Below are 20262 nucleotides of genomic sequence, written 5' to 3'. Positions count from 1 at the left end.
CACCCAAGCGAGCGATAAATAAATAGCGGAGAATACTTACAGCGGGCGTGGCGGAAATCAGACAGAAGTGAACATTTGCATTATTAGACGCCAACTTAAACACGCTGTTCTGTTCTTGAATGGGCAAGACACTATCACTCTCACAGTGCCTCTCTCCATCCCAGAAATATCAGCGAGTGACTGAAAATTATTTAGGGCAACTGTTTAAATTCCATGAACTACCATCCCATCCTGGGTATCTAGCATATCTAACTCCTAGTCTTATTATATGCTACTACAACACGAGGTGGGATTACACATGAATGCCATTTTTGCGCCGCTTAACATGGGTTTACTGGCACTATCTAGTTCAAATTTCAAGCAATGCAAAAACTCTATGTTCATCTCATAAATCTATGTTTTGCGGTGTTTTGTAAATTTTGGGGTGATTTGGGGGGATTTTTTTGGAGGAAATAGTTTTTCTCAAAGGAGTTGTAAAATATAGAGAAATATGAAATATCGAGGATTTAATGTACTCTTAAAGTTAGACCGTGAAGTTCAAAATTAGTAGATGGTCACCAAAAGAGTCCCTTGACAACCTAGAGTGCTCTTGCATGGGGGTCAACTGGTGGCGTTCCAAAAATAGTTTCTTTCTTCTACCCATACTTTAAAACCTCTTATAATTTTAATCAAATTCACATTTTCCCCCGCCTTTAGTTAAGCTCCACTTGCTACCCTCTCCAGATGGGAGGAAACTTAAATTCAACCACCAGTGTTTTCGTAAAGAAATAAAAAACGCGCCCGAGTGCATTATTGAGTTATATAAGCACGCGGGAATTTTTAAGAACACGAGAGAAGTGCATAGAGAAGCACGAGGCGCAGCCGAGTGCTTCTCGCACTTCTCGAGTGTTCTTAAAAATTCCCAAGTGCTTATATAACTCAATAATGCACGAGGAGAAAGTTTTTTATTTCTTTTATGAAATGTTAAAGAAATTGCGCGCGCTTAAACTCGTGACGTAAGCAGCGTGCATTATAACTCATTATTATATGGCTACAATAGTACGCGCCTCTGATTGCTGCTGAGCGGGCTTTTTCTTGTTACCGGGCATTTTTTTCCTCCGGTTTTTTGGTTGTGAGTGCTCCGCTGCGACGACAATATCGACATTCTTCTTTTCCCTATTCATCGATACTTCTTTTGGGCGGGCCACGGCGGGGAGTTCTCGTGTTTTTTGATTTTTTTGCGCTGACATATATTCTATTCCTCGTCCGCTTGCTTCGCTCGGTCTTCGTCTGCCCCTGTATCTCACTCTCGGTTAATAAGTAGTATATAATCACGCGCGTGACGTATGCAGCGTGCTTTATGGGATTATAATGAATTCGAATTGACCAATCACAGCGCGCGCAATTCCTCGACCATTTTATAATACTTTATAAAGGCACCTAGGTCAAAATTTAGCTAGGACAAAATAAAATGATTTGTGTTGATGAAAACAACGCGACCTTCGATTTTAAATTGCTTAAATAGTCTAGTTTACTTAAAGCGAGTAACAAGTAAAATAATTCGATTAAAAATCCGTAAGACTATAGAGAAATCATAATTATGACGATGATATTGGTGATTGGCGGTTTGTTGTCAATCTCAAACGAGATGAATTGGAATATTGCGAAAGTTGTTTCTCCCAGTGAATTTCAACCACGATCGTTAAAGCGCGTAACATAACGGTCTCAGAAAAAGGTCTCTTATCATTTAAAGAACTAAAACCTAAGGTCGTAATAAACACATCGCACTATTGAAATTCCCCAGTCTTTTCGCCCATGCCTTTCAATTTTCGATGAGAGGTGTCCTGGGACGAGTAAGACACTATCCTGGTGTCCATTTCCCCCCTCTTCTAGATGCTTCAACGGACTGGTCAATAAGTTCAGGGGGTTGGGCCGGAGGCTTTAAAAAAGCGGTGGCTGCAAAACATGAGACCCACCCCTTTCTCTCTGCTCCACTTCTGCAGTTCGCAAAAAATATCAGGTATTTCAGAAATATGCTCACTCTTATCCTTCAATTAATATAAGGAAAATCGTTCCAATTCAATGGTAAATAAAGATTATCTCCGAACCTTCTAGTCTGAACAGCCATGGGTATGAAAATGGTCGTAGCCTTTGCTAACATCTTCATGGCTGAAACGGAAAACGAAATACTCAGACAGCGATTAAACATCATGCAGAAATCGGCCATGACATACATCCAAGTTACGCCGAAATTCTTGAAACAGGTGTAAGCAGCAAGAACAAAAGACTGTTTCTAGAATCCTTACTTACGTTCTAATTCGCTTCGCTCAACCGAACGTAAATTATTTTACCCTTAAATTCCCGTAAACAATCAGGCAAACAAGAAATATGGCAGGATTCGCAAGCGGATCCAGAATCCTTACATTCTTTCCTCGACAAAAACACTATAAACGAGAGAGCGCCCTTCCCAAGGGTTTACGCATCGCTAGTTGCTCCCCAGGGGAGCAAGGAACAATAACGTTGATGTAGCTTATTAGAATTCTGCGAACCTTGCAAAAATCCATCTTTCTCTGAAGAAGACCGCAGCAGAAGGCGATTTTTTTTTTTTTTTTTTTTTTTTTTTCCACCTTTTATCATTACCAGATCGACCTTGAAAGCCTCAAAGCCCTTTGCCAATGTCACCAGGCATGCCCTTCGATGTACACCTCAAGGCAAAAGGAACCGAGGAAGGCCTAAAACAACATGGAGAAGATCAACTGAGGCTGAAGTACAACAGACTGGGATGAGTTGGAACCAACTGGAAAAAGTGGCCAAGGACAGGGGAAGATGGAGATCTCTGTTGGACGACCTATGTTCCACAGGAGCTTAAGGGTTTAGAAGAAGAAGAAGCATCGACCTTGAGCAGTCTGTTTTTTTTTTTTTACGGCTTGCCGCCTCCTTAGCCTTCTTTAAAACGCTTCTTATCCTTGGAGTCAGAGCTTACGAATTAATTTCTTGACTTCATTTATCAAATCTCAAAAAAATTCGCGCAACGCAATCTGTCGAAATCGAGTCGACCTCGGCATTATGTTCGAATTGTGTTTGATTGCGACCTGTTTATCTAACTTCGACTTCGATTCAAGCTGTTTCCCTTTTTCTTCCAATTTAACTTCGAGATATGATTTAAATATAAAAAAGACTTCGTTGACGATCGGCGATTGATCTTGACTAGAAGAACTTCAGATTCAGTCGCTCCGTCTTCAGGGTTCGGCATCTTCAATTTTCTGCAGGATAACGAAAAGGAATTGAGACACAACAGTGAAGGGCCGCAAGCTAGAGAGAGCAAGTGAAACTGTCATTTAAGTTGAAATAATCAGTAACGACCAATCACAACCTCCTAAAAGGTGTAAAACAAAAAAATATGCAAAGAAAAACTCAAAGCTCAAATACCAGTGGAAAATATATTTGATGATGTCAAATTCACGGCTTAAAAAATTTAAAAACAGAAACCTCGATCTTGAACACGATAGTGTACAAAGGTGTGAAAAGGTGATAGATTCCACAGGGAGTCTATCGTTGGCGTGCGAACAAGTTACAAAGTGAAACCAAGGGAAACCTTTCAATACACGAATTTCTACTCTTGTTACCCACAAGGCTTCACGAAAGGCTTTATCAAGGGGAAAGCGTTAAAGGGACTATGTCACGGCTAAGTTAATCTTATGTTATTAAATTTTGCCAAATATTCGCTATGAAAATAAATGTTTGCAAAGAAATTAATTATTTCATACTAAATGACAAAACCATAGCTTCCTTGCAGCTAAATGTGTCTCCCGGGCGTCATAAATTAAAGTTACAAGCAGACAAGATTAACTTTGAAAACTGTTCCGCCGGACCATATTTCAAAAGCCCACATCGCAATCCGTTTCAATCTTCGACACTTTTGGCCATCCGTACCTTCTTTTGCATTTGGTGTGTTATTTAAGTATTCCTTCACTGCTTTAAGAGGTTATTTTATACATTTAAACGAATTTGATGGTCATTTCCTATGCCTAAGTTTGGCTAAAATCCGTGACACAGTCCCTTTAAGGCCCAGTAATACAGGCAACCTTTTTCTTTCACCTTGTCTCGCAATACTGTTGCATTTGCAAATTGTGAAGTGCGCGTATTACCACCAGTGTTACAAGTTGCGGCAACGACATGTTGCACAAAGTTGAAATCAGGTCTACTTCGCGCAACATGTTGACGCAACTTGCAACATACGACTGTTATCATCCTCGTACCCAGAGCCTTCGTTCCCTTTGACTTCAAGCCTGCGCAGAAGGGACGAAGACTCGAGGCCGGGAATGGACTGTTATAAGCTCATAGCAACAGAGGTTACTTTAAGAACGATTTTGGAAATCTTTTGTTTTAAAACAAGGGTGATTTTCTCGAAATTTATTAAGAAGTATTGTCTCTTTGTTATATAATGATGACAAATAGCTACAAAATAAAGTGGTTAAACTACCGGGAGACTAAGTCTTAGCAAAATCGAAGAGGACTTTTGATAAAAACGACAATGAATTTTCAAAAAGGTTTTGTGAGGTTCCCACAATTAACAGTCAGTACATATTTTCTCGATTAAACGCCGGGTCTCCAAGCTGTTTTTGAAAATAACCCCCTTAAACAATTATTTTAAGGTTTAATATGCTTTACAAATAATGTATAATTATATTGCTGTCAAAAATAATGAATAAAAATCATTTCTTAGAAACACAGGGCTTGAAAAAACTCCTGTAATCAAATAAACGCCCCGGCAAAAAACGCGGGGCGTTTAATCGAGAAAATACGCATATTTGTTTTACTAGCTACCTTTACTTCCATCTATCCTTCTTCAAACTGACTCGCAATACCAAAAATTTAACAGCTTAGATTCTTATAAATTGCTAAGCCCTAATCAATAAAAGTACAATATCTTTAATGTTCTATTTTGTCCTCAGTCACCCGCGCGATGGAACAAAAGTAACCCTCCCTCACCTTAGGGACCTCGCACACACTTCCTGCTCGTCGTTCTTAAGGTTAGTTCTCAAATGATCGCCCCGATCGTTTGCAAATGAGACGATCGTAGGCGATAGAAGCGAATGGAAGCGATCAGGGGTTCTCATATGATCGTCCCAATCGCCCGATATGAGCGAAGACCTACGAAAAACAATCATTTTTGTCCTAGATCCATCACAATGGCAGCCTTCAATGAAAGAGCAAAACTTGAGGCCTCCTATCTTCTTAGTTATTGCAGGTTTACAGCGAAGAATAAAAAGAGAAGCTAGAAGGACACGGACGATCCAAGCCATCGTGATCGCCCCAATCGCCGCAGACGTTAGCAATTGTCTGTGTATTGTTCTCATATAATCGCTCCGATCGCAAGGAAACTTTTTGAAGTGGCAGAGGCGATAGAAACAATCGGAGTGCTCAATTATATGAGAACCAGGCTTTCTCTCAATCTGCCCACCGCCAGTGCCGTAGCAAGGGGAGGGGCCGGGGGGGGAGGGGGGCGTGCCCCTCCAGTTTATTTTTTTCCCAAAAAGGAAAAACAGACCTGTATAAAATGTTGAAAACAAAATTTTATCTCCCGAGAGGTTTGAAACAATAACATTTGTAGTTCTTTTCATTTTTTTAACGTACGTAGGGTGATGCACAACAATGTTAAACGGCCAAAAATTAAAACAAACCAGAAATTAAGACCAGAACGTACTATGATGACTCTGAAAGGTGAAACATTTGCTGGTTTCAAGATACAGAGACAGTCGATTTTCTATTTTTGCAATTGACGTTGCAAGTGTTATACTCTCTTCAGTGGTTTGCTGAGACAGTGTAGGAAGTAAATAATTCGCGATATGCGTAAATCACAAATAGCTCTTGGAGAACGCTGGAAATAGCATTTCCAAGCTTCTAGATTTCAAAATTTTCTGAGGGGGCATGCCCCAGACCCCCCTAGCGGCTCGCGCCTCCGGCTCTCGCGTGCCCCTCCACTTAGTTTACCCTTGCTACGGCACTGACCGCCCTAGTTTCAGCTCTCTTTTACGCTGAAATCTCATTTGCCCTGAAAAGTCTGTGAAGGAAGCAGCTTAAAGGAGCTCTGTCACGGTATTTTAATAAGTTATTTTTTGATTAATTTCAAATAAAAGGAAACATCACGATAATAGTTTTTTATATAGAAAAACACCAACAGAGGAATAAAGAGTCCAAAATAAACGAGGTTGGTTTCGACTGACAAAGATAAAGTACTGTGATTTACAACCATGGTCACAGGTGGTGGAACAAAATTATTCACACACATTTTGCTCCTCCCCACCCGTATGCAATGTTGACAAAAAACATTCATCTGACATATGAGAGCGTCTTACTATTTGCCAACATTGATAATAAATTCATGTTTTTAAGGGTGTTCTAACAAAATATGTCCCTGGTTGTAGATAACGACAACATATTCTGAAACTTTTCATACCTGAGAAACTGAAAGGTAATTTCTTCGAAGTGGAAACAGTAGAAGCAAAATCTTGAAGCTTTAGTTGTTGTTCCCTCAACTCGTTATAGTAACCAATCTTGACAAGACCCTATACACGAAACACAATCAAACGTTTTAACACTTGGTAAAACCTGACCGTCAACAAAGACATACATAATCTTCAAATGGTGAATCATTTGAACTTCCAAAGCCATGAAATAACTAATCAGTTTTAATTCTTTCCCATTCCGTTAGAATTTATGAGTCATTTTACATAAACACTATCACAATTATCATACTGTTTGCAATCAATCGAAACTAGCATAACACATGTACGCCCGACGGACCTATCTTTTCAACTTGGGACTTTTCGTTTGATTCTATACGACATGCACACTGTACTGTGATGGCCGCTGATATCGATTTCCGAGGCGCAAGTGTCAACAAATGGCTGATTTACTGGCTGATTTATAATATAAGACGTTGCTTTATATCACTTCTTAAGGTATGAGAAATGCTATGACCGTCTTTTATAAAGGGATAGTCTTAATGTATATCTCTCCATTTGCCCGATTGGAAAGTTTGTCGATGTTTTCTGCCCAAAATCAGCTGATTTCTTCTCCATCTTGATTACAAGAACACCGAAACTAGAACTCATACGTTTATTCAGGAATCACGATGAAAAACAAATTTTATGAATTATATCTTATCACGTAGGAAGAATATGTAAGTTTATCACAAGCATCAATCGGGTCTCATGATGAAATATATAATTGATCCTTCCAGCAGAAAGACAGTGCAGTTGACCAAGGTACACTGGCACACATTTTAGAAAGCTGACCCTAATATCTCGATAATATTCACATGGTTTTTCTAGCAATCTACCAGTACTTTTTTGAGAGCGATTGCAGAATACCCGGCTACATTCGAGCGCCAAAAATCGAATGCTCCCGTTGCCTTGCAGTCATTCAGTAAAAATGGAGTTACTTCTAACGCTCCAACAGTCCTGCAGTCGGTGAAAAATATAGTCTAAGGTAGTTGAACTAGTGCTCCCGCAGTCCTGCAGTCCCGTAGCGATGAATAATTATCCTTCACGCAACATGTTTCAGCTGATGTTTTAAGAACAAGAAAGGGGAAAAAGAAAACAAAAAACGTACACATGTATTTATTTGTCCTTCGCGCAACATGCCTTTAAGTAGCCGACTGCATGACTGCTGGAGAAGCTTTTGAAGAATAATAATAAGTGGCCAGGTATACTGCAATCAAGCCCTTCTTTGTATAGTATACCTGGTGGAGAGAGGTCATGTTCGAATAAAGAATCTTGCCTGAGAACACGGCCCCAATATAACACTATAATACTGAGAGTTTCAAACTTGAACCTGGTCGGGGTCTTCATGTTGTTCTTTTGACCAAGGCACTTTACTCTCACATTTCCTCTGTCCACCTACAATGCCAGGCAATAATGTTGGGACACTGTACAAGTTCTCCCTTTCCCCACGCTTCGACCTTAAAAATCAGATACTTTTGTCTTTTAGTTCCAAAAAATGCGTGACCCACGTAAAGTGTCGCAATTATTTTTGTCTGGGTTTGTAGATAAGATGTACATAAAATGGTCATCAGTCCCTGGCACAAGGACAAACAGTGTTGAAGAGAGGGCAAAGTTCATAATCCTGGCCAGGGCCTTCATGTTGTACTCTTGGGCGCAACTCTTTCCTCTCGCAATGCCTCTTTCCATTCAAGTGTATAAAGTGGAGGGAAAAAGGGGCAGGAGGTGGGAGAAGAGAGGATTGGAAGAAGGATTCCTAAGGTGGCGGGAACCAGGAGAAAACGAATAAAATTTCACAATATTTCACAGTAGATATGGGACAAAGAGGAGGGAACCACTATGGAAAGGGGCGAAAGCAGGAGTAAAAGGTAGAGGAGGCAGGAGGTTCAGATCCCCTGTCCCCCCCCCCCCCCACCCCCAACCATAAGTAGGTACTGATGACCTGAGGAGAACCTGGACCAGAGTCCCTTCTGGGAGGGTTTGGAAAGGGAGGGGAGGGGAGGGGAGGGGTAAATTTTCTTAGATGTTTCATGCTATAAAAAATTGCCTCTTGAACCACAAAGCTCTACAAAGGCTTTACCTTTCGAAAAGCAATTTAACTTTCTTGAGCTAAGCTCAGTGTCTTAGTATAACCATTGAGGATAGTTCCACATGGTTCTCTCTGGTTTTACTTAGTGATTTTATCATAATTTGACAGTCAACACTTAAAATTCTGTCATTAGGTAATTGCAAGACTTGTGATGCTTTAAACCAATCATGGACCTATTCAGTAATGGAGACCAGCTTCCCAATTTTTCAGAGCCTTGGAACTTCAGTGACACTGTCTTGATAGCTGAGGACAAAAGCTTCCATGTGCATAAATCTATCCTGGCCATCAGCTCTCCTGTTTTCAATACAATGTTCCAGTCTGGCTTTAAAGAATCAACGTCAACTGAAATACCTCTCCCAGGGAAGAAGGCTGAAAAGATTTACGAACTACTGTGTATGATTTATCCATTCCCTTTGCAGATTTCAGGTAAGACACTTACTCAAGAAGCAATTAAGGATAACATTAATACAAAACCAGACAAATTTTTATGTTTTGTGTCACTTTGTTGCCACTTCATCATTTCACTGTATGTTTTGTCGTTCCCTTACAACATCCCTCAAACTCACTGAGTACTCAGACTGGTAGTTGTCAGAGCCAAGTCCATGTTTTATGCTGTCATAAAACATACAGGGCACTTGAGAACATTCATGAGAGAGATGCAGAAAGCTGTATGAGAGGGTCAGGAGTTTTTAATGGCCTATCTGTTGCCAACACAAACAAAAGCAAAAAGAAGCCAGTTATACCACCCCCTACTACCCATCCACATTTTTACCCCCCCCCCCTCCCTTTCCCTCTCCCGGTTGTACACATAACAGAATAACTTTGTAAGCAGGTAGTCTTACAACATATCCCTCACGTACAGGCAGATACACTTGTATCTGCTCTCAAGCGCCACTGCAACTTGCTCTCTATTATTGCCAGAGTGTCTCCCCCCTCTCCCTTGTGGATGCAAGCTCCTTCTCGTTTCTCCTTCACAATGCTCTTCTAGGTTAAGATGTATGCTAAGTACAGTTATTGTCCAAATGCAAAGGCCTATTGTTATTGTTTATCTCAGGACTCAAGATTCCTGGTAGACTTGCACCAAGTCGCCCTCTAATTGGTGAGCGAAGCGAAATTGCCGAAAAGCGTCGCGAAGCGACGACCGCGAGTGACGAAATCGCGAGTGACGAACCGCGCGTCGAAGGACTTTAAGAAAGTCTAGATTCCTGGAGACACACCCTGTTGTTTCACCCAACAGTATGGAAGCATTTCCACGGTTTCTTTGCCTTTGAATATTGGTTGAAAATCTGTTGATACTGCAAAAAAGAGCGCCTCAAAGTTATTAAAAACCAATTTTGTGAGTCTTTTCTTATAAAATCGCAAAGTTATAGCTTCACAAATTCACAAAAATTCTACAGACGTTTGTATCCTGAGAGGGGGGAGGCAATTTCGTGGTGCTCCCCCGCCTACCCAGCCTACAAACGTCTGTTAAAAAAGCCATTAATGCCGATGCCGAACCACATTTTCGCTATTTTGCAAAACATGGCGCTTAAACTTTACCATTCCACTAATTTTAAGGTGCTCTTTTCACCAGTGTCGAGTACACTACTTTCAATTGGTCAGTAGTTAATGTTAATAATAATAATGATGATGTTAATGCTGAAAATGATGATAGGAGAGTCTATTGACTCTGTTTTTAACTGAATTGTTCCAGATCATCATGATGTGAGAAGCTTACTCGAATTATCCCGAGAATACCAGATCAGCAAGCTGACAGTTCGCTGCGAGGAGCGCCTGCTGCAGAAACAAAGCTCGGTCGAGCTTGTTGTCTTAGCGCAGGAGTTTTCACTCAAACGACTTCTGGAAAAATGCCTCGCCTCCCTCGGAAGAATGAACATTCAAGATCTTAAGACCTGTCCTGGTTTTGACCACATAGACGCCGAAAATCTGGTCTGTCTCTTAAACAATCACCTCCGCTGGCTTAAAGGAGCAGCACGCCCGAGAGATACGGCAGATGCGAGAGCAGTTCTTAAAGGAGAAAGCGCGTGTCCTGGAGATCGCCAATGAATTGAATAGTTGCTGGGGCTACAACAAACTGCCAATCAGAGGTTGCGCGTGCGCATCGTATACCAAGTCATGTGACAACTGCAACACGGTGCTGGAGAAATATGTCAAGACAAAGTGTGGGGAGCTCATTGAAGCACTGCAACAGAACATTTAGAGTATGGACGTCCTTGTGGGAATACGAGATCGGTTGTATTTATAAATCACATACTTTGGTGATATATCACGTTCAAGCTCTAGATGTTATTTCGCTTGCTGATTCCACGAGGTCCGAGTTTACCGAGGGACCGAGCGGAAACCACAGTGTACATGGACAGGCTTTTGAAGTCATACTGCTCGAGTGTTCACGGATAAAATACTTCTTCTTACAGTTTGCTAATATATATAGGATTCTGTTCGCGCTCTGATCAGCTTTAAAAAAATAATTAGAGTATAAAACATATAGACAACACTTTTATTGTTTTGCTCACATTAAAACTGTATATAATTAAGCCTGGTTTTCACTAGCGACGCATGCACAAGCGCGATCACGTCCAAAAAAGGGCAAACCCCCCCCCCCCCACAAAAAAAAACTTTTTTCACACAAACAAAATGCTTTAACAAACTGCATGAGCGCGCGTTAGATATTAGAAGGTGGATAGCCAACGAGGTGCGTTGCCTATCGCCGAGTTGGCTTTAACTATCTCATTTCTTACAATCGCGCGTGCGATAACTGTGTTAATTGACCAACCAAAAAAAACAAACAACAAAATATTGGTAAATCTTCAAAAGTTCATGAAAAAAAAAAAAAAAACATATACCCAATCGGAAAGACTATTTTCGACCATGATTATCGGGCATATAACTTAACCAGATATGTTTCCATGAGCGCGCGTTGAGGCATCATGAGATGGAAATAGATAGCCAAGCAAAGCAAGTTTGACAAAAAAGCCAAATTATACTGTCCCAAAACAATTTGTTCATTTGAACACTTGAGAAATGAAGAAAAACATTTGCCAACCACTCGCCGTGCTTTTCAAATTTCCCTCGTGTTCTCAAATTCGTGTGTAATACGTGACGTTGGCTTCTTTATTTGTTAACTAAAAAAATATTCTTGCAGTTGTGCTTGAAATTTAACGAATTACAAAGAAGATTGATAAAAATCAGGACTTCAATGGGATCCCGTCCAATTTTCAAGCTCCTTTGCTGCAACACAACTGCAAGGTTGCTTTCTTCGTTTTACGTTCTCGGATGAGGTAGCTAAGTGTCTCTGGTTCATTTGGTTGTCTCTCGCGAATGGTTGCTTTTCCCGCACGAAAATAGCTAACAGCCAATCAGAGAAACTACACGGAACCTGCTACGTCATCAGTATAGAATTTTTCGCCTCGGCTCAACCCAGACCATTCTCGTTTCTTAGTAGACGTGGCTGCTAGGTCGAGAAGACCTTGGAGTCGAGGACGATTCAGAAGCAATAATTACATGCTAAAAACGTTTAATAAATGTTACAGAAAATCGGTAACTCGTTTTTCAGTGTGTTTGCTATAATTTAATTTTGTTGTGACAAAACAACTGTCATGTTAGTGAACTGCATCTATTATAAAGAGAGTCAAACTACTAATTAACCATAGGTGTTATTTACCTACGTTTCAAAAGAACTTAAGCTTAAAGTACAAAAAATTAGATATTGTTTTGTTTCAATTTACCTGTCCAAAATTACTTTTTATCGATTTAATCAACAACATCTTAAAGAGGTTTACATTTTTCCCCACTTCACAATTTTACATTTCCTGTCCAAGTCGATTTACACGTGTCGACATTTTCTCCGCTGTCAAATTTCGCGCACTTTAAATTATTGGGCGTCAATTGACCACAGAAAAATAGCCGCTTATTATCATATCTCTTGCCTCTCGGAAGCTGTGCTGTTTCTGAATATTTAATAACCCACAGGTCAGCTGCTTCAACTTTTGTGTTTATTTCCATATTTTAGCAGACATACAAATACGGCTCCGAACGGTTGTGGATATTTCAAGATAGCAACGAAAGCTTTGAGGTGGGAAATTCTAAATCTGTTTTCTCTATTTCTTTCCTAAAGTTTACCAAACCCAACAGGTTTTTTGTAACACAGTAGTAGATGATTTTTTTTTGCGGTTAAATTTATGGTCGAGTTTTTGATCTGCTTGCCGGTAGTTGCATAGAAACTCCCGGCTTGCCATGGCAAAATTTTAACTACATTCTTTTATTGAAATTTCGCGTAATAATCAAAATACCGAACGATGCATGCAGTTTTTTAAAGGTAACTGAAATTGAAACGGTTTACGTCTGTGAAAAATCTGAATGCATATTTCTAAGTTTTTACTCTTCATGCAAATGCAATGTTTGGGTGTGATCTGCTAAACGGAAGCAGTCGCGTATAAAACAAATTTAAATACAAATGGTTTTTGATTTTTTCCATTTTGTTCGTCAAGCCTATATCATGTCGCTTCAAATCATACATTCAGGTTTATTCTTCCAAAACAGTTCTTCCCTTCCTTTTACATATTTTTTATTTTAAGATATAGTATATCCTAGCTTTTGACTCACCGAATAAGCTCTGCATAAAAGTTGTGATCTCAATATGTGACCAATATGAATTTTATGAATCTTTGATCGATTTCATACGAGGGGATTGATCCGAAAAATATTATGCTCGGGAATAATTTTAAAAATAAAACCACGAACGGAAACTTTAGACAATACAAACGATCGACAGTAGCTTCAGATTCGGATCTACTCGAGATCTCGCTGTAAAATAAAATCATCTTATGCCGAGTTTTGCGGGCTTGTTGTTTATGTCGGCTGAGCGAGAGATGTAAACATTCGCCACTCATATATATTAAAATAATATAGTATCTACTTTATTTAAACCGGGTTTCATGTTCGGTACTTTGCACTCTCCGATGATGAGGAATGATTAAAAACAAACAGACAAAAATTTTTCGGGGAAAGATGCATTTTGATTAGCAACATATTTAAGCTGGTTTTCACTTGATCACAAGCACAAGCATAAATGCATAAAGAACAACAAACACATTCATCAGATTCATTCATCTTATGCTTCCTTACTAAGAATAAGCTCACTAGGAATAAGCTCACTAGGAATAAGCATAAACACAACGAACAATTTTGTTTTCTTTTGCTTTCGGCTTATGCTTATTCCTAGTCTTGAGTTTTTAAGTCTCGAGCTATAGAAATATTCATGCTCTTTCAGGGTTCGTACTCTTTTGAGTTTTGCAATTCCATGACTTTCCATGACCTTTTCCCTGACTTTTCAATGTTTTCCATGACCTAAATTTGACCATTTGTCTTGGAATTTTTAAGAAATCATTTAATTTCGGTTAAGTTTTTACCCTTTTCTTCACAAAAAGTAACCTGCCTACTTATTTTGTACAATCAATACCATTTCCCTGACTTTCCATGACCCACACCTAAATTCCATGACTTTCCAGGCCTGGAAAATAAAATTCTAAAATTCCATGACTTTTCAGGTTTTCCATGACTGTTACAAACCTTGTCTTTTCTGATTGTCATGCACAGACCTATGGGAACGAATATTGACATAAACGAAATTTAGGTGGTCTAAACCCACGTGTACACTCCCAAACTTTTATGTATCAAGACTAACTATTTATAAATTGTTCCATTCTAGTTAGCCCGGCATTGTTATGGATATAAAGGACATTCTCTTGTGGCATGATGTCAAAGTGTCCGCCATCGTGTTTGTCAGCGGTTTTGTGCTCTTGGTTTGCCTGACACAGTTTAGTGTGGTCAGCGTCCTCACCAACATAGCACTGGTCTGCCTCGCTCCGATGTTGGCCCTACGACTTTTGCTGACTGCAAGATCTGCGTTTCTGAGAAGTGAATTTGAACATCCGCTGAAGTATGCCCAATTTGCTTTTAACAAGTTCAATTTTTTGCTTTGTTGAGCTCTATTTTCTGGGTAAGGAATATTAACCCATTCCAAATCCGGTCCTCCGTGACCAGACTGAGCTCGCAGTTTTCACCCCAGCGTTGCTAAGCAACTATACGCGCTATGATGACGAGGGAGCTTTCGGAGTACTTTCTAGCGTTTTGCTATTCTGTTAAACTTTACGAGTGCTGCAACGAAGATTTGCCGAAAATGCACTTTCAAAATTGTTTTAAGGAATGAACCTGACGAAACTCTGTTTAGTCATATTATTGTGGACAGCATACACGTACAATGATGACATTTGCCCTTCGGACTGGGCCCAATGTCGTGACGTCAACGTTTACAAATGTATATGTCTTTCCACACAAAAATGCGTAAACAGGGTTAGTTGTTCTGTTTACGAATTTATCCACTCTGAAAGGCATATACGAAAATATAGGTTTTCGATGATCGTTTATGTCTTGTACGTGTGGACGAAAGACCTAAACGTATAAAAATAAGGGTTTACAAACGTAATAGTTTTTAGGTAGATATTGCCTGAGCCGTGTATACAATATTTAACTTAAATTTACTTTGCTTTTCTTGTAGATCATATTTATCTAAGGACATTGAAGTATCCAAGGATAAGGTAAGCCTGCATGGAGGACATGATCATGTCAAGAAAAAGAGTAATTTGAGTTAACAACAAAGAAATGTAAGGAGAATTTGAAGTCTCAGCTTAGATGCTTATGGCTTGATACTATCATCCCAAAACAGGCAGACCAACTCGGTGAAAAGGTTGCTGGGTATGCTGTTTCCATGATAACAAAGTTGAGAGGACTTTTCTTGGTGGATGACTTGTCGGAATCTATGAAGGTATGCTCTCTAGTTGTTTTTTTTTTTAAAAATATTAGCCGACCCGTCCTGTTGATAACCTGTGGACAACATACAAAGCTAAATGGTTGGACAAGCCTCAAAAATTTGTAATTAAAGCTCTCGCTGAACAGACTCCAAAGTCGATATAAGTCAACCATGTTACCACGTTCTTCCTTTGCTACCCGGTGTTTGCTCAGACATAGAACTGGCACACGCGCTCCAACTCCCACGCACGTATACTGCGCGCGCACTCCCACCCACACACGAACAGGTTCGCGCGCTTTTTAGCTCTAGTGGAACAGATCTTGCGTTAGTTAGATGTGTCACGTGTTACAGGTTGCCTCGCGAGCGGTAAAAAGGATAACTTGCTTCCATGCAGCATGGAATTGAATTTATGAAATTATTTTCATAGAGTTTTAATTGCAGAAAATAAATGAAAACCTTTCTGTCTCAGTGTATTAACGCCTTCCTATTAACCAATACATTAACGCCGTGTTTTTTCTAATTTTACAGCTGCTGGTAGGCTTGTATGTTCTTTCTTACGTAGCTCAGTGGTTCAGTGGCATTACTCTGATTTTCATTGGTGAGTAGCTAAATTTTCTGTTGCGGGTGGGAGCCTTGTAGTCTTACTTGCCGAGACAAAGAGATAAAGTCTGCATCGAGCCAAATGGCCCATACCGAAGGAACTTATTCTTTAAAAGAATTAAGCGACTAGGAGTATTTCTACTCCCCCTGGATGAGATGCTAGTCCAGTCCCCCTAGCACGTAATTTGCCGATATCCATTTTTTCTCCTGGGTAGAGAGAAGCACTGTGAGAGTTAAGTGTCTTGTCAAAAAACACAACACAATGACCCCGGCCAGGACAGAAGCCGATTCGTTCCGGATTCCATCACGTTATTCGCGCTATTAGGTCACCGTGCATCAAACTTCGAGAGAGAAAGGTTGTAGAGAGCATTACAAGAGAACCTAGAATTCTCACTCGTGTAGAAACTAGTGCCCATACATGTTTAAGCGATGTAAAATGATGTCCCAGGCGAGGCAAAGTGTAAAAATGTTAGTTCCTAGTCTTGCTACTCACACAGATGAGAACACATGAAATAATTTGGCACGTTTTCATCTAATTAAGTATCCGAAACACGGATGCAATCAAATAATTTTCAATTTATTTCGGCAGCATTCATTGGAGCTTTCACCATTCCAAAGGTTTATGACATGTACCAGGTAAGTATTCCTGCTGCCCTGACGATGATGAAAATCTTAATTCTCTTTGAAATTTAACAAAATAACATGCAAAAAGATGATGAGAATAACAAAGCTAAAATAAAGAATGAAATCAATTTAACGGCATGCACGCCTATGGTTTTGGTGAAGTTGAAAAAGGCCGTCTTTGATTTTAATTTAAGTTAACACGCCTTCGGCGTTTATCAAAAGTAAATAAGACGAAGGAAATTCCAAGTGTATCGTTGACAGGTGTAAAATACCGTTGATTCCTTTCAAAGCTAAATGATGGTTGAACTGAAATACGATATCACCGACGATGTTATACTTTCGACAACTGTGTTAAAGTTAGTCTGGTGCTCAGCTAAAATTTGATCTCTCCTTCGATACAAAAAAAGAGCTGGTCAAGGCCAACTTTTTATACATCAATTCAGTTCCTTTACAGTTTACTGAATTGATCATATGTTTACATGGTTTCTTTAGCAAAAAGACTGAGCTGTTAAATTATTTTCCTTTTTCTGAACTCGTCTAGGTTGACTTAATAATGCCATCTTGTTCTCTTTACGAACCAAACAAACATAGAGGGGAACGAGAACGAAAGATAAGAGTTTAAGTACTCTAGCATATGTTAACGTTTCTGTTTTCTAGACGGAGATCAACTCGTGTGTCGGAAAAATAAAGAGCGCTGTAGAAGACGCCACTGACAAGTAAGTATTTCTACACCGTCAGCTGAAACTGCGACTGAATAAAAGAATCTATGCTATGGAATCTATGCTAAGCCTGAAGCCTGAAGCAATTTGTCAAAGAGGAAGTTAAGTATCTTTCCCAAAAACACAGGGCTGTGATTGCAGCCAGCAATTATACCCGGACAGCTTGATTAGGAGAGAAACGCATTAAACATCCGGCCATTACATCTTCTTTCTAAATATAATGGTGATCTTTACCGAAGCATGTTGATCCATTCCCGTGCCCAGAGCCCTTTGGTAGATCAGTCGTTGCAGCGACCTTCCTCTGACCGAGGAGGCAGCGTACCCTGCGCTCGAGATTGTATGCAAGCATGCGCAGTCTTTTTTTATTTCTTAAATTGTATTTTTTTTTTCGTTCGTGTAGAATTGCTTCCAAGGTTCCGTTGGCAAAAGGAAAAGAAGCAACGATTCCTAATGACAAGGAAGCCCATGAGGAGAATGATAACGACAAGAAGACATCCTAAGTGAAACGGCTTACTAAGAAACATTTATTGCTGAAAATGTTTCAATGATAGGATTAATGTTGTAATTTTAAAATGTTTTTTTTAATAACACGTTATTTTTATTTGCAATTTTTTTTACTTTGATTTTTTACCGTTAACTACTAGTAAAGCTACAATCTAGTATACATCTACTGAGACACTTGTCCTGGGTGGGAAAGAGTTATATCGTCCTTCTTTTCTATCCCCCCTCCCTTCTGCTCCCGAATTCGTTAGATCATAATATTGAAAGCGAACTCCAAATAACTGCTTAGTTTGAGGGTAGGATTGGAAGCAACAACCTTGTACATAGTCCTCCCAGTGCCGAGAGACTTTCTTTGCTGGAAGGAGCTAGGCACTAGAATATTTGCTGACCGTTCATTTAACCTATCAGCTAAGACAATCCCTCCATTTAAACTATGGCTAAGAGTATCGAGCGGCTCTAAGAACGAAAAGTTAAATTTTTTTTCAAAATTGAAGCTACTATAAAACAAGTTAAATGAGTTATCTGATTCGAAGGAGCCGATTAATACAAGAAAAGAAAAGAAAACTAAGAGATCGAAGAAATTTGTTGCTTTGATAATTTTAGGTTATTCAAATTCATTTGACAATGGAGAAAAAAAATATTAAATTCGTAGCCCTAGATAATTATAGAAGCGTAAATTTTAATGATGATTCCCATGTACTATATATTCATTGCTATAATATAACGATAATAAATTGTATTTATAATTTTCTATGATCAGCAAGCCAAATATTTATCAATACTACTTACAACAAATTAAAATGTGAAATGTATCTTTCAGTCAACAGTATTTCCTGTTAGTGTATTTAATTGTCAGTTTGTTTTTGAAAGCTTGTTAAAGTACGATAAAGATGTAAAAAGCAAGTGAGATTGTTAAAATAAAAATGCTCGAAGTGAAAGTCTGAAAGAAAATTGCAGGTCATTATTTGGTTTTAAATGTTTAAATGCTCGCTGTAGTCGTAAAAATGCTCGGAACAAGGGAATAATTTTAACATAAAATCGCCAATTAACCCCTGACTTGGCTTTACGCCCTCTGCAAGTTCTCGAAAATGGCGTAGGATTTTTAAACAGTATTGCGAGTTACAAGTGTGGCATACCGTCTTAGTTTCAAAATTAAAAACGAGGGTTGAGCATTGTCACTAACTATCAAAGTCTCTTCGAGATATCGACGTTTTTGCATGAAGTATGAGTCGAAGGTTTATCCTGTGCATTGTTCTTCGAACTTATCATTACAGTTTCTTTGTAGTTTAATTTAACAATTTCCTATCTTCGCGGAGGAAATGCAGCCATATAATTTTGTCAAAAATGGCTCGTTCGCGCCGGGTATTTATACACATATTCCTTAACATTACACAAATAAACAGTGCAAATTTCAGCGAGATCTGACAATTCTATACTTTAAAACTGCAAGGACCTTTCGAGGCAGTCGATTACGGAAATGAAACAGCAAAATATGCGTTCGACGCTTTGTTTTTGCGACGCTATATTTGAATTGTTATAGGTAGACCGCCGTTCAATGTGTTCAAGGCCGTATCGTTACGATTGCTCCATGAAAAAGCACGAAAAACAATACGGATATTTCCGACTACTGTCGGAGAAAACATTGCGTCAACAAATCGTTACACTCAAGCTGCGTTTTGTCTAGGCTCGGCGAGGGTCGGATATCAAGACCCAGGATTAAACAAAAGCCACATATACAGTGAATGCTTTCGAATTATATTTGAAGATGAAATACGAAAGAATTTTGCTGTCTTTGACTGAAATTCCACTCGAACTGCGTAGATACGATCGCATGTTGTAAAGCCGATTCATGCAACATTGCTCTCAACGCGATGTAAGTGCTAGTGATTATTTATTCGTGTTTTAGTTACGCAATCCATTGTTTGTGCGACGCTTTTTATAGATCGCCTTTCAGACACACGTGCGTTGAGATAAGAAAGCTGACATGTCACTTTTAAAATTGTTATATAACGTTTGTAAATGTGACAAGTCACGTTTTTTCCACGAAATCGCAAGTGATCACCCACAGCGGAAAGTAATCCCTTGAGAAATTAAAACAGTCCCTTGAGAAATTAAAAAAGTCCCTTGAGAGTTTACAAATATGTGGTTCCAAATTTTGTCTACTAACCCCTATTCTACCATTTTTGCTTCTAAACAAGCAAAAACGTCGAAAAAATGACGAAAAAACACTAGCATAATGTTCAAACCCTACCTATTTCAGTGAAACGGAAAGCCGGAGCTGGGCCAGTCCCGCTAATGGCGCGGTGGCATGGTACCTAAGAGTTTAAAAATAAAATGATGCGGATTGGTTGAAAGTCGCGAAGAAGCGACACCCACTTTTACGACAACAATAATTTGTTGTGGGTAGGGAGGGCAGGTCACTATTAATCTTCCAAA

General features: G+C 39.3%; 1 protein-coding gene and 1 pseudogene across 2 annotated transcripts; both read left to right on the top strand.

Moving 5' to 3' along the window:
• Nucleotides 1-6871: 6871 nt before the first annotated feature.
• LOC144637833 (BTB and MATH domain-containing protein 36-like) lies at nucleotides 6872-10865 on the top strand (annotated as a pseudogene). Its single transcript, XR_013567808.1, has 3 exons — nucleotides 6872-6944; nucleotides 8708-9000; nucleotides 10268-10865. The product of XR_013567808.1 is annotated as a BTB and MATH domain-containing protein 36-like (transcript).
• Nucleotides 10866-12504: 1639 nt separating this feature from the next.
• Nucleotides 12505-18766, top strand: LOC144637517 (reticulon-1-A-like). Its single transcript, XM_078496592.1, has 8 exons — nucleotides 12505-12646; nucleotides 14282-14512; nucleotides 15131-15170; nucleotides 15299-15397; nucleotides 15911-15980; nucleotides 16572-16618; nucleotides 17264-17322; nucleotides 17726-18766. Exons 2-8 carry the CDS (start codon nucleotides 14298-14300, stop codon nucleotides 17823-17825), a joined length of 630 nt encoding a protein of 209 aa, XP_078352718.1. The 5' UTR covers nucleotides 12505-12646; nucleotides 14282-14297; the 3' UTR covers nucleotides 17826-18766.
• Nucleotides 18767-20262: the final 1496 nt, after the last annotated feature.

Source organism: Oculina patagonica, chromosome 14, assembly GCF_052425735.1.
Source record: "Oculina patagonica isolate OP01 chromosome 14, crgOcupat, whole genome shotgun sequence".
NCBI classification, from domain to species: Eukaryota; Metazoa; Cnidaria; class Anthozoa; order Scleractinia; family Oculinidae; genus Oculina; species Oculina patagonica.
This window is presented reverse-complemented; position numbering and strand designations above follow the sequence as displayed.